This window comes from Nicotiana tabacum, chromosome 8 (genome assembly GCF_000715075.1).
Source record: "Nicotiana tabacum cultivar K326 chromosome 8, ASM71507v2, whole genome shotgun sequence".
NCBI classification, from domain to species: Eukaryota; Viridiplantae; Streptophyta; class Magnoliopsida; order Solanales; family Solanaceae; genus Nicotiana; species Nicotiana tabacum.
The window spans coordinates 96,439,267-96,454,285 of NC_134087.1; the positions used below are offsets into that span (position 1 = coordinate 96,439,267).

The 15,019-nt window shown below is 38.5% G+C and overlaps 1 protein-coding gene across 2 annotated transcripts; it reads left to right on the top strand.

Annotated features, from left to right (window-relative positions):
* The first annotated feature begins 632 nt into the window (after positions 1–632).
* LOC107776943 (L-ascorbate peroxidase 1, cytosolic) lies at positions 633–5,381 on the top strand. Of its 2 annotated transcripts, XR_001646090.2 has the most exons (11): positions 633–912; positions 1,245–1,373; positions 2,529–2,703; positions 2,807–2,872; positions 3,370–3,418; positions 3,551–3,636; positions 3,721–3,800; positions 3,922–4,024; positions 4,128–4,186; positions 4,282–4,369; positions 5,079–5,381. XR_001646090.2 is itself a non-coding variant. In XM_016596897.2 (10 exons), the coding sequence occupies exons 2-10, from the start codon at positions 1,255–1,257 to the stop codon at positions 4,295–4,297; spliced, it is 753 nt and encodes a 250-aa protein (XP_016452383.1). In that variant the 5' UTR covers positions 633–912; positions 1,245–1,254; the 3' UTR covers positions 4,298–4,481. The 2 variants fall into 2 exon arrangements, 1 of the variants encoding a protein (XP_016452383.1); XM_016596897.2 differs by lacking the exon at positions 5,079–5,381 and having other exon boundaries at positions 4,282–4,481.
* The last annotated feature ends 9,638 nt before the right edge of the window (positions 5,382–15,019 follow it).

The window sequence follows — 15,019 nt, forward strand, 5'->3', positions numbered from 1 at the left end:
GAAATTTTACATTTAGAAGTGTGAAGCTTGTAAGTACTTTTTGTGTAGATTAGAATAGTGCATACATGAACCACGATCAAGTTTGATTTCTCGAGAGTAGATTAAACACAAAATATTATCTAATTGGGACATTTATGTCAATATAATTTAATTTATTATTTTGATATAATGACCAGCTTTAAGTTTTAAATCGTCACTTGTCCGCAATATTCATAGTATACTTTTTCATTATAAAACTTAACCATATAAAGTTCTAGTATGTTTCATAATATTTTTGCGAAATAAATATAAGGATGAGATTTCACGATATACATTATGTTTACTTTAATAGTTTGGAAGAAAAAAATTTGTTGATTAAGAAGATCAAGCTAAATAGGTGTTTGCTTTAAAAGAACATGCTAAATAGGTGTTTCTCTTCTATTTTAATCAGCCTAACGAAATAAAATAAGGCAAAATGTTCATATCCCACAAAGAGATTAAGTGATGCGACAAAAGGACATTTAAGTAATTTAAAATACACAATTATTTCCTAAGTGATTCGAAATAAATAATTGTCCTTAAAGGTCAGCACGATGGGATCTCTATTCCATTTGTTTAACACTATTAATAATAAATCAAATTCATCAGATTGTGCTTTGATTTTTCAAATTCCCACCAACCTAATATAAAAAGTTATCAGCATATTCCACAAAATAAAATATAGACCAATCTCAGCTGTCAATTAATCTCTCCGTATCAGCCTCACGATCCTACTCATCCAACGGCTTATATTCAACCTCTAGAACTTTCTCATCCTTTTATCTTCACCTTCTCTTTATACAAATTCATCATTTTCGTGCTTGTGCTCTGCTCGTGCCACACTCTCTTTAGGGTTTAACGCTTTGTCTCTTTGCTCCTCGATATTCTCTACAGGTCTTTAGCTTTTCCTTATGCAATGCAGCTTTATTTTTATATTTTTTCAATTTTTCATGTTCGATTTACTTTGAAAGCTCCGATTTAACCTAAATGTTGAGATAAATTGGATAAATATTATTTGATCAGAGGCTTAATCATTGCACATTTGTTTTTTCCTGTTGCGTTATGTATTTTGATGTTTGTGGTTCGTTTGCTGGAGATTTTGGAACACTGATTTATTTCTGCATATACATGGATTTAAGATATGGTTGTTTTAGATCTACGTACAATTTGATATATCTGCTGTAGTTTTTGGATCTCATTGTGCTTGTGGTTGGATATTTGTGTAGAACTATTACCATGACGAAGTGCTATCCCACAGTGAGTGAGGAGTACGTTAAGGCTGTTGATAAAGCCAAAAGAAATCTCAGAGGACTCATCGCTGAGAAGAACTGTGCTCCTCTTATGCTCCGTTTAGCGTATGTTCTCCTTAGTTCTATCCGTTTATGCTTGGGGATTTTTGACTGTTCAAGTTTTTGTACATTGTCATCTTTTTCATTTCTGCATCTTAGATATTGATATGAAATCAATTACACTCTCCCCCCGAAATTAGAATAATATGATGCACGAGTCTCCATGTGTCTTATTTTTTTAATTTTATAATTCTTGAAATAAAGTGCATATTTAGAAACTATTTAAAAATACTACTCCATTCATCCCAATTTATAAAATACTCTACTAGTACCTTTTATATTTAGAAACAATTTAACGTTAAATTTTCTGTTTTACCTAATGTGATGATTCATAGCCTAACAAATATCTATGTTTTGTTTTAGGCTATAAGTTTCAAAAGTTTATTTCTTAAACTGGATGTATAGTGTGATCTATTTTGAACTAATTCGGTTCGCGTTGGTTCGGTTTGATCTATTTTGAATTATTTTGGTTCAATTTGCGAAAATTTTGGTGCATAAATAAATTTATGACCATCAAACTTAATAAATTTTGTCCAATTCGATCTAATTCTCTAGCTCTTTTGAGTGATGTGATTAGATGCATAAAATTAAAATAAAGTTTTAAATTAGAAAATACACCCCTTATATGTCTATTGATGCCATGGATACAATAAAATATAGGGATAAAAAGAGAAAATACTAAAATCACATTCAAATAAAATATTGAAGATCTGTCCAAAGAAAAGAAGAAGCAAATATATTATTGAATAAATAATAAAATGATTGCACTAAGAGAGGAAATCAAAAGAAGAAGAAATACAAAAAATTAAGCAAAGGAGCAGAACAGTAAATTAAGAGAAGGGAAACAGGGATTCGTTCCTGTATCTAATATCTGAAAAGTTGGCTTTTAACCATGGCACCTAGAGCCAACATATTACTCTGGGTTCCATCCTTTTACTATATAGCATATTTTTCGTAAAATATCAATATATTCGCACACATAAAATTTTACCTGAGTGTCCGGGTGGTGTGCCACCCCCAACCCTCTACATAGATCTGCCCGCTTTACACACAAGCGCATGCACACACACAAAAAGAAAAATTGAATCAATATGATTTTCTTTCTGATAGGGAAAGTGAATATTAGTTTCATGGTGTTGAAAATATTTTATATCATCACAGATGGCACTCTGCTGGTACCTATGATGTATGCTCCAAAACTGGAGGTCCATTTGGTACCATGAGGTTCAAGGCTGAGCTAAGCCATGGCGCCAATAACGGTGTCGACATTGCCATCAGGCTATTGGAACCCATCAAGGAGCAGTTCCCTACTCTCTCTTATGCTGATTTCTATCAGGTATGTCGTTTGTGATGATCTATATTTTGGAAGTTGTGGGTACTTGATTTCTAGTTGCTAAGGTGAAATGGAAAATTAATGAAATAGTTTCTTTTGGTTGTAGTTGGCTGGAGTGGTTGCTGTTGAAGTTACTGGAGGACCTGATGTGCCCTTCCACCCTGGTAGAGAGGTAATTATCATTTAATCAATAAGACCAAGATTAATTATTTTCATTTTCAAGGCATCAGTAGCAGAAAAATGTGGAAGCCTTGATCCTATATCCCCTCAATAGGATTTGTAAGCGTTTACTAAATAATAGTCTATCAAAGAATTGCTACCTTATGCTGAGTTTGAAGATTTCTGCTCATACTTCTGCTTTAACAATGGAAAATTAGTTCTTTAAATTTATTTCTACTGGATGATTCCTTTTTTTGTCTTGCATGGTTTTGAAATTGTAATTCAAACATATCAAATAGATGGAAATGTTTGTCTACTTTCAATTCTATTCCAGTCCTTGTTTGGATAGGATTATGGAAATGCATCTCTGAGTGGATACTGTTTGCTCTTTTAGTAATTTGTGCTTATACAAAAGGTGGTGTCACTTCTTCCTAAACTTTCTTGTGGGAATGATACAATTGGTTATTTGGTTACCTCACTAGATATCTTTGCTTACCTTTTCTTTATCAGGACAAGACAGAGCCACCTCTTGAAGGTCGCCTGCCTGATGCCACCAAGGGTGAGTTGTTCCTTACAGATTGTCTTATGAGAGTACCCTTCAGAGGACAAAAATGATTGCCACCTATTGGGCACAGAACATTCTTGTCAGCCATCTTCCATTATATACTAATTGTTAGTCAACTTATTGCAGGTTCTGACCATCTGAGGGATGTGTTTGTTAAGCAAATGGGTCTTTCTGACAAGGACATTGTCGCACTCTCTGGTGGCCATACCTTGGTTTGTAGCTTTTTTGTGTTTTGGATTGTAGCTTAGGTATACAAGCTTCTATCGTACTAATATTCTTATCACAACTTGCTCCAGGGGAGGTGCCACAAGGAACGTTCAGGTTTTGAGGGACCATGGACTGCTAATCCACTTATCTTCGACAACTCCTACTTCAAGTACAGCTTCTTTTTTTTTTTATCCAAAATACATTTCTCAGATGTTCGCAATGTGTGGAAGACTGTTTAACTGATGATGTTATTAGTTCATCCGCTTTAAAGGTCATGTTCTTTATTACAGGGAACTTTTGAGCGGGGAAAAGGAGGGTCTTTTACAGTTGCCATCAGACAAGGCTCTCCTCAGCGATCCTGTCTTCCGCCCATTGGTTGAGAAATATGCAGCGGTTCGTATTGATCTATAATTTGAACTTATGTTTTTGAGGCCACACAACTTATTTATTTGGCTAGTGTTGCATGACTCCTCAAGTAATTATCTTGTAATTTCAGGATGAAGATGCTTTCTTTGCAGACTATGCCGAGGCTCACATGAAACTCTCTGAATTGGGGTAAGCATATAGACTAATCGAAACCTGATTTACATTATCTCCTAGCATATTGTTTTCCTTGCCGTGTCTTAACTATCAATTTGATTTGATGCCAGATTTGCTGAGGCTTAAGCTGGAGAGCTGGGAGTGGCGCCATGTTTTTCTATTAAAGTTTCACTTCTAGTGGGCAGCTTATTCGAACTGGTAGATTGTCTTCTTTCTCTGCGTATCTTAAGGTTTCAAATTGTCAACGCATTAGATGTATGATGTGACTCCTTCAGAAAATAATCTAAAGATGGTTTTGTACCTTTTGCCATATCCGATGTTTTACGAGGATATTTCAAACATATCCCTAGTTGATTGTATCATTTGAATGTGATGGTGTTGTGCAAAATCTTGCTTGTATGGTGTATACGCTGTTGAGATTCTACATAATTAGTTTTGTACAGCTGAAAGAAAAAGTAAATTCATTTATACGCCCTTGCCCTGCTGCATGTGATGAACTTCCGAATCTTAGTGCGAGATCTGGCTGTTAGTTTTCTCCTGTCAATTAAAAACTGTTAACCTGATGAAAACAATTGTTTACAGCCTGATCTCGCACTAAGGTTTAATATGTTTAAAGTCGAAAGGCAAGTGGTGTCACTCTTATTAATATGTTGGCGGTTAGATAATTCTGCAGCTCGTGCTGAATCTTTGTTTTTTTGGCGACTGAGCTGTTTAGGCCTACACTATCCAGTTCATGTTTGTGGGAACTATGGCCTCCTACCTTTTTTCCTCCTTTGGATTCTTTAAGGCAGTAATAATGTGATGTTGCTAGTATTCCTCTTAGACTTTACGAGATCTAATAAGTGATAAATCTTGGTTAACATGAATGCTACTGTCCTTTTTTACATTTTTGGTTCAACAAATCCAGGTTTCAGTTTGGCTCTAGACAAAGACGTGACTACTTGGGCTTTGGCATTAATGCTATAGAAATCGGTTCAAAGATTCGTGAAGCCTTTTGTCGATTTAAATGCTAAAAGTGTTGCCTCCGGTTGCCCTACTGGATTTATTTGGTTGTGCATATCTTATTTGGACCAGTCTTCTCAAATCTTTTGTTGTTTAGGCCGGTCCTTTGTGACTTGTAACGTGATTATATGAGAACTCTTTTTTAATTTTATTTAGTATATGATAATATCAGTTGAACTTAAATGAAGTAGTGACTGATTCCAACTTATTCGGTTGTTTGAGAGTGAAGCATAGTTGTTGTGGTAAGACCAAGAAGAGAAGGTAAAAGAGGATGTCAATGAAATTAAATGCTTTATCTAAGTGATGTAGGGTAAAGAAAATGTGTGTAGCTCATATATGTATTCCAGCTCATATTCTTACAGCCAGTAGCGAAGCCAGAATTTTTTTTTAGGATGTTCAAATTTAAAAAAAGTAAAACAAATTCATGACAAAGAATGTTCAATATATATTATATACCTCTAAAACTTAATATTTTACTTATATACCTAATATTATTTTCCGACAAAGGGTGGTCAATTGACCACCCTTACCCTAATGTAGCTTCGCCTATGCTTACAGCTTGCTTTTGTATCTTAGTATTCTGTTTTCTGCTTCTCATACTAAATAGGAAGTATACTTTTTGTTCACGGTATCATGTTGTATTATGTAGAGTGGATCTCTATGTAGCTTCTAGCTTCCAGGGGCCTCAAGAATCTCTATCCGTTTTATCCTTGACAATGGGCTATTATGACTTAAAACTGCAAAATGTTACTCGCTCCGGTTCGCAATAAGTGAGCAATTTACTTTTTTATTTTGACTCAAAATAAGTGTCCAGTTATGTAATCAAGAAAGAATTCAATTTATTTTTACAAAATAACCCCTATGTACGTATCCCTAAAAAGTTTTCTTACTCTTCACATTAAATGTTTAATTAGGGGTAATTTAGTCATAGTAGGTATTTTTGTATAGAATTTAGTATTTTCTTAACGGGCATACTAAAAGCAAATTGATCACTTATTGCGAACCGGAGGGAGTAACATACAATTATTTTACCTCTCTACAACATTGATTTAATGTCGAACTGTTCCTCCCATCTGAAGGTTGAGAAATCAGTATACTCACCTTTAACTCAAATTCTAAAACTTTGACTGGTGGTTAATTGATCAGTTGAGGGTAAAATTATCCTTCAACTTGTTATTTCAGAAAGCCAAGTTTTGCAAGATTCATCTACATATCAAAACCTCTACGGATGTCAATGTTGGATTATATATCGTTGCGGAAGCAATTCCAGTATCATATTCACGTGTAAATTAAACAAGTAGCACATATGGAGATTATACGAGTTACCTCTTGAAGCGTGAACAAAGCAGATTAATCTCGGTCTCCAGTTCCAGAATAGCAAGACTGCGACCTCAACAAAACGTTCCACAATCTTCTATTATGTTACCCAAATAATATCCAGAAAGACAGAATTTCGGGCGGGGGAAATTTCAAGGAAAATGTGTGTAAAAAAAGGCCAGCCCTATATGAGATATATACAGCCATGTTTTTTTTATGGTAAAATCCTTTTCCAAAGCCTATTAGGTTTTTTGTTTCACAAAGGAAAGTTTTTCTTTATTTCCTATTATTTAGGAATAGTAGGCACCACCGAATTTAATTAACAAGGCTCCCTATTATGGAATTAAATTCGAAATTAACTTCTAACATAATAAATTATGAATTATTCCACAAAAAATTCGTAATTGCACTCCTTAGTTCAATTTCTAAATACTTCCATAAAACCTTATTTAACTTCCCATGTTAAGATTCAGATACTAATCAGTCACATTAAATTACTGATAATTTAATTTATTGATTACTTCCTTTAAACCTTCGCTTAACTTATTTCATGTGTCGGATACAAAATCCACCGACTGGGTCAACACATGAAAACTTATAATCTTTCATAAAGGAGTATCATCAATCTCAAAAGCCGAGACACGGATTCTATCAACTAATTATTACTTCACCAATGTATATCATTATTGTCCAATTTACCAGGTTTATTGACCCACGAAAGAATTTCACCTTTTAATAAATCAAAACAATAAATGACACACACAATTAATAATAATTATATCAAGATTAAGAGTATAAGTACATTGAATGGACTAGAGAAATTATTTTATTAAATCAGTATAAAATACTTATCTCTACTTGATCCGTTCAATACATATAAAATATACTAGCACAAGAAGTCGAAATTAAATCATTCCCATAATCAAGATAAATTATATTTAATCTTGTGCTACAACCATTCCGATGGTTTGTCCAATTCCATCATTAGATTGTGAACATAAACTTTATGACTTATAAGAACCGTTGATTTAATCTTCCGTATATAAGTTAAACTCTATACACTAAATCATCTACTATATAAGCAAATGATACACATACGAATACGTGATCTATTTAAAATAAAATTTTATTGAATTAAATAAACAAATCTATAATGAATAAAATATAATACTATGTCTAAACCGCATGGTTAATAGTATATCCCAACAATCTCCCACTTACACTCATAACCATGCGTCTACTACTCTAACACTCATTCCTTCTACATGCTTGAAAAGTCTTCTGTGGCAAGCTCTTAGTAAACAAGTTTGCCAAGTTGTTCTCTGACGCAATCTTGGTGACTACTACATCCCCTCTTTGCACTATCTCATGAATTAAATAATATTTATGCTCAATGTGCTTTACTCTTTTATGGCTTCGTGGCTCCTTCGAATTTACAACCGCACCATTATTATCACAATAAAGTGTTATTGGTGCTTGAATCGAGGGAACTACACCCAACTCTCTTAGGAAGTTCCCGAGCCAAACCGCATCTTTGGATGCCTTAGAGGCTGCCACATATTCGACTTCCATGGTGGAATCAGCAACATAAGTTTGCTTGATGCTCCTCTAAGTTATGGCTCCACCTCCCAGGGTAAATACATTTCCTGAGGTAGACTTTCTAAAATCTCTATCTGACTGGAAATTTGAATCAGTGTACCCAATAGGTACAAGGTCATTCGAATGGTAGACTAGCATATAATCTCTAGTCCTTTTTAGGTACTTGATTATATGCTTAACCGTAGTCACATGCTCTCTCCCATGATTAGACTGAAATATGCTAACAATGCCCACGACAAAGTAAATATCAGGTTTAGTACATAACATGACATACATCAGGCTCCCCATGACAGATGCATAAGGGACCACCTTCATCTTTTCTATCTCTTCATCAGTTTTAGTTCTTTAGATAGAGAAATTCCATGTCTGAAAGGAAGAAATCCTTTCTTTGAATCATGCATGCTAAACCTGGAGAGTATTGTATCAATGTAAAGAGCCTGGGATAAGCCTAATTTCCTTTTCTTGCGATCTCGCAAGAGCTTGATCCCAAGCATATGAGCCGTTTCTCCCAAATCTTTCATATCGAAGTGCGTGGACAACCGCTGCTTAACTGAACCCAACATGCCCACATTATTGCCTATGAGCAATATGTCATCTACATATAAGATTAAAAATGCCACTTTGTACCCATCCCACTTCTTGTATTGTCACGACCCTAAAATCGACCCGGTCGTGATGGCGCCTATCGTGAAACTAGGGCAGCCGACACAAACCCCAAATCTAACCAGTATTTAATAAAAAAAGCATTTTAAGCTATTAATTAACAAAATCTCATAACATAAGTCTAAATAACTAGTATGTAAAATAACACAAGCCCGACATCAGGGTGTCACAAGTCACGAGCAACTACAAGATCGGTCTAAGCATAAGAAAGGCTATCATAGTCCGGGAATAAAATACTAAGAACAGTCTGAGTAAGGTAAGAAGGAGAATTGCAGGGCTTCGAACGCCAAGCAGCTATCTTGTCGACTCTGAAGATCTACTAGAAGAACGATCAGCACTCACTATCCCGATCCGTAATCCTGGATCTACACACAAGGTGCATGGAGTAATGTGAGTACGCCAAATCAGTAAGTAATAAAATTAAATAAAAGCTGAGCAGTAAGAAAACAGATAATTCCACGTTATAACACTACATCAAATACAATACGTTCCCAAAACAATACAAAAATCAACTATCTCGTAAAATCAACTCAGTTTCAGTAAAACCTTTTCTTTTAAAAACATCTTTCAATAGTTTCAAATAAGTGATGAAACAATGAGTAAAAATGATAGAAACGTAAACAGCCCCTCGGGTAAAATATCAATAGAACCAGCCCCTCGGGCTACCTCACAATCATTCGTAATCAGCCCCTCGGGCAACAACATAAATCAAAAACAGCCCCTCGGGCAACATCACATCACTCACACTGGGTATCCACGCTCACTGGGGGTGTTCAGACTCCGTAGGAGCTCCTACAGCCCAAGTGCTATCACAAGCCATCTCGTGGCATAATAAATCAGGCCCTCGACCTCTCATATATCACAAAATAGTACAACACGCTGTGACACGCAGCCCGATCCCATGATATTTTCACAATACAATACCTCGGCCTCACTCAGTCAGAAATCTTTCAAGCCACTCGGGCTAACAATAAATAGAATTCTCATCCCAAAATATTATTTATAGTATCAAAACGGAGTAAATAAAATTGAGTTATGAAATTAGTAAAATATAGCATAACTTGGGTAGCTCAGAAGTTGAAGCACTACCTGTCTTCATATACTACTTATCTCATATCCCGTTTGACGATGCCCAAATATGGCATCCAGCCCAAACATAGTAATACTTTCCAGAACACAATAGTATCAAATAGTTTTCAATCAAATACGCGACTTAATAGTCGTATGGGACGGACCAAGTCACAATCCCCAACAGTGCACGCCCCCACACTCGTCATCTAGCATGTGCGTCACCTCAAAGTAGTGAAATGATGTGAAATTCGGGGTTTCATACCCTCAGGACAACATTTACAATTATTACTTACCTCAAACCAGACAAAACTCTAGCTCGCGATGCCTTTGCCTCTCGACTCGGACTCGAAATGCTCCAAATCTAACCAAAATCAGTATTACATCATTAATACATGCAAAAGGAACAAATCCCAAGCGCAAATATTCAAATTAATTCAAAAATTCCGAAATTGGCCAAACCCGACCTCCGGGCCCACATCTCGGAATCCGATAAAAATCACATCACTAGAATCCTTATCCTCCCACGAGTCTACCCATATCAAATTCACCAAAATCCGACGTCAAATGACCATACAAATCCCCAAAATCAACTCTCCAATATTTCTTCCATTTTCCCCAATTCTCACCCCATTTCCCAAATTAAATGATAAAATCAAGACATAATCATAGGATTTCACCAAATTTGAGTGAAGAATACTAACCCCTATCACTCCTCTAAAAATCCCCTCCAAAATCGCCTTCTCTCGAGCTCTCTAATGAATTTTGAAATTATGGACCAAAACCCTCGTTTTTGAACTTAAACATTCTGCCCAGGCATTTCCTTCTTCGCGAACGCGACCGTCCTCTCGCGTTCTCGTAGACTAACTCAGACTGCCCCTCCGCTTTATTCTTCGCAAATGCGACAACTGCTTCGCGAATGCGATGCTTTGCCAGCTCAAACCTTCGCGAACGCGACCCTCACCTCGCGAATGTGTAGACCAAGGACCTGAGGCCCCAACTGCCTCTCCTCTTCGCGAATGCGACACCACTCACGCGTTCGTGATGCACACACTACCTTACCCTTTACGTTCGCGTCCTCTCCTTCGCAAACATGTAGAACAAGAATTCACCATCTCAGAGAACACTCTTCGCGAACGCGAGATCCTGCTCGCGAAGGTGAAGAACAAACCTTCTGCAACAAAATACCAGCAAAATCTGCCATCTCCCAGAACCAAGAATTGGTCTATTAACCACCCGAAACTCACCCGAGGCCCTCGGGACCTCAACAAAACATGCCAAAAAGTCACATAACATCATTCAAACTAGTTCCAACCTTCGGAACACTCAAAACAACATCAAAACATGAAATCACCCTCAGATTCATGCCTAAGGATTTCCAAACTTCCGAATTCCGCAAACGATGCAAAAACCTATCAAACCTCGTCCGAATTACCTGAAATTTTGCACACATATACCAAATGACACAATGAACCTACTGCAATTTCCAGAATTCCAATCCGACCCGATATCAAGATTTCCACTGCCAACCGAAAAACGTCAAATTTCCAATTTCACTAATTCAAGCCTAAATCTACCACGGGCCTCCAAAATACATTCCGATCATGCTCCTAAGTCACAAATCACCTAAAAAAGCTATCCGAACCATAAAAACTCAATTCCGAGATCATTTACCCACAAGTCAACTTCCGATTGACTTTACCAACTAAATCACCTACTTAAGAGACTAGGTGTCTCATTCCACTCTAACACCACTCCGAACACAACACAACCAACACGACATGATCAAATACAACTAAACAACACATAAGGAAGTAGAAATGGGGGAAGCGGGGATGTAACTCGTGAAATGACCGGCCAGGTCGTTACATCCTCCCTCTCTTAAACAAACGTTAGTCCTCGAAGACGTCAAAAAGCATATCTGGAGCCTCAAACATGTGTGGATATCTGCTCCTCATCTCCCACTCGGTCTTCCAGGTAGCCTCCTCTACGGGCCGACCTCTCCACTGCACTTTCATTGAAGCTATATCTTTTGATCTCAACTTTCGGACCTGTCGCTCCAAAATAGCCACTGGCTCCACATCATAAGTCAAATCACTATCTAACTGAACCGTGATGAAATCCAAAGCATGAGATGGATCGCCAATATATTTTTGGAGTATAGAAATATGAAATACCGGATGCACACTCGACAAGCTAGGTGGCAAAGCCAGCTCATAAGCTACCTCCCCAATCCTCTGAAGCACTTCAAAGGCCCAATGAACCGAGGACTCAATTTACCCTTCTTCCAAAATCTCATAGCACCCTTCATGGGTGAAACCTTCAATAGAACCTTCTCCCCAACCATGTAAGACACATTACGAACCTTCCTGTTAGCATAACTCTTTTGTCTTGACTGCGCTGTATGAAGCCGCTCTTGAATCACCTTTACCTAGTCCAAAGAATCTTGCACCAAGTTTGTACCCAAAAGTCTAGCCTCACTCGGCACCCGGATGGATGGAATACTGCGAGCTATGGGCCTCCTCCAGAATCAACTCCCGAAGCCCGTCTACGTTGGGAACACATATCCGGCCCTACATCCTTAATACCCTATCATCACCAATAGTCACATCTCTGGCATCGTCGTGCTGAACTCAAGCAAATGAGAATTATCATAATGGCGTTCTCTGATGCGATCAAACAAGGAAGATCGAGAAAGCACACAAGCTAAGACCCAACTGGGCTCCAAAATATCCAACCTCACAGACCGATTGGCCAAGGCCTGAACATCAACTGCAAGAGGTCTCTCCCCAACAGGAATATATGCCAAACTACCCATACTCACCGCCTTCCTAATCAAAGCATCAGCCACTATATTGGCCTTCCCCGGATGGTACAAGATAGTGATATCATAGTCCTTTAGCAGTTCTAACCATCTCTACTGCCTCAAATTGAGATCCTTCTGCTTTAACAAGTGTTGGAGGCTACGATGATCAGTAAATACCTCGCAAGAAACACCGTAGAGATAATGCCTCCAAATCTTCAACGTGTGAACAATGGCAACCAACTCTAGATCATGAACATGGTAGTTCTTCTCATGGGGCTTCAACTGACGAGAAGCATAAACAATCACTCTACCCTCCTACATCAATGCACACCCAATAACAACTCTCGAAGCATCACAATACACTGTATATGAACCTGAAGCTGACACCAAAACTAACACTGAAGCTATGGTCAAGGTAGTTTTGAGCTTCTGAAAGCTTGCCTAACACTCATCCGACCACATGAAAGGTGCACCCTTTTGAGTCAATTTGGTCAAGGGTGATGCTATGGATGAAAATCCCTGAACGAACCGATGGTAATAACCCGCCAAACCAAGAAAGCTGTGAATCTCTTCGGCTGAGGACAGTCTGGGCCAACTCTGGACTGCCTCTATCTTCTTTGGATCAACCTGAATACCCTCACTGGACACTATATGCCCCAAGAAAGCAACCAAACTGAGCCAAAACTCACACTTGGAGAACTTTGCATAAAGCTTCTCCTCCCTCAATCGCTGCAATACCACTCTCAAATGCTCCGCGTGCTCCTCCTGACTATGCGAGTATACTGGAATATCATCAATGAATACAATGACAAACGAGTCGAGATAAGGCCAAAACACATTGTTCATCAAATGCATAAACGCTGCTGGAGCATTGGTCCTCCCAAAAGACATCACAAGGAACTCATAATGACCATATCGTGTCCTGAAAGCTATATTAAGAATATCCGAGTCCTTGATCATCAACTGGTGATACCCCGAGCTGAGATCAATTATGGAGAACACCCTCGCTCCTTGAAGCTAGTCAATTAATTAATCAATACGAGGCAAAGGATACTTGTTCTTGATTGTGACCTTGTTCAACTGCCTGTAATCAATGCACATCCTCATAATGCCATCCTTCTTCTTCACGAATAGAACATGCGCACCCCACGGCGACACACTAGGCCGAATAAACCCCTTATCAAGGAGTTCCTGAAGCTGCTCCTTCAACTCCTTCAACTCTGTCGGTGCTATACAATACGGTGGAATAGAAATGAGCTGAGTACCCAGCACCAAATCAATACCAAAATATATATCCCTATCTGATGGCATGCCCGGTACGTATGCAGGAAACACATCCGGAAAGTCCCTGACTACCGGAACGAAATCAATGGTAGGAGTATCTACACTGACATCTCTCACGAAGGCTAAGTAAGAAAGACAACCCTTCCCAACCATCTCCTGGGCCTTCAAAAATGAAATCACCCTAGTGGGAACAAAATCAGTTGAACCTCGCCACTCAATCCATGGCACACCCGGCCTAGCCAACGTCATTGTCTTAACATGACAGTCCCAAATAGCATGACACAGAGATAACCAATCCATGCCCAATATCACATCAAAGTCTACCATACGGCCAAACAAAAGGTTCAGTCGGATCTCCAAACCCCCAATAGTCACCACACGCGACCGATATATGCGTTCCACAACAACAGTATCGCCCACCGAAGTAAATACAAGAAAAAATGAAATAAGAGACTCACAGGGCGTATCCAAATAACTAGCAAAATATGATGACATATATGAAAAAGTGGAGCCAGGATCAAATAATATAGAGGCATCTCTGTGGCAGACTGAGACAATTCCTGTAATCACCGCATCTAAAGCAATATTATCAGATCTGGCTGGGAATGCATAAAAACGGGCCTGACCACCACCTAATCGATTCTCCCCCTCTAGGGCGACCTCTTGCTGACTGTCCTCCACCCCTAGCTAGCTGGGTGAGTGGTAAATTAACTGGTGCTGAAGTTGATGACTGAATCCTCTACTGAGACGGACCCCTAAGACGATGAGGACACTGCCTCTACATATGCCCAAACTCTCCACACTCATAACAACCCCTGGTGCTGGAGATGGGGACTGAGGGGAACCTCTAGCACCGGGATGACTAGCAGAAGGACCTGACATGGAAGAGCCCTGAATTGATGGAGCACGGGATGAACTCTGGGCTGGAAGGGCACTAAGTGAGGAATGGCCCTGATGAGAACTGTGAAAACCATAGCCCGATGATTCCCCACAATAAACTGGGCGAGCTGACTGAGCATGCCTGAATGGACGTCTTCTGCCATGCTAAAACTGACCTCCATAAGGAGTACCACTGAATCCACCCTGACCACGAGGCCTCTTAGCCTCCC

What these genes read in the sequence shown, in the direction of transcription:
- LOC107776943 (XM_016596897.2), top strand. Translation starts at nt 1,255, where the DNA reads ATGACGAAGTGCTATCCCACAGTGAGTGAGGAGTACGTTAAGGCTGTT. An exon ending in CCTTCCACCCTGGTAGAGAG is followed by an intron (nt 2,873 to 3,369) that starts GTAATTATCATT and finishes TTTCTTTATCAG; the next exon opens with GACAAGACAGAGCCACCTCT. An exon ending in CCTGCCTGATGCCACCAAGG is followed by an intron (nt 3,419 to 3,550) that starts GTGAGTTGTTCC and finishes AACTTATTGCAG; the next exon opens with GTTCTGACCATCTGAGGGAT.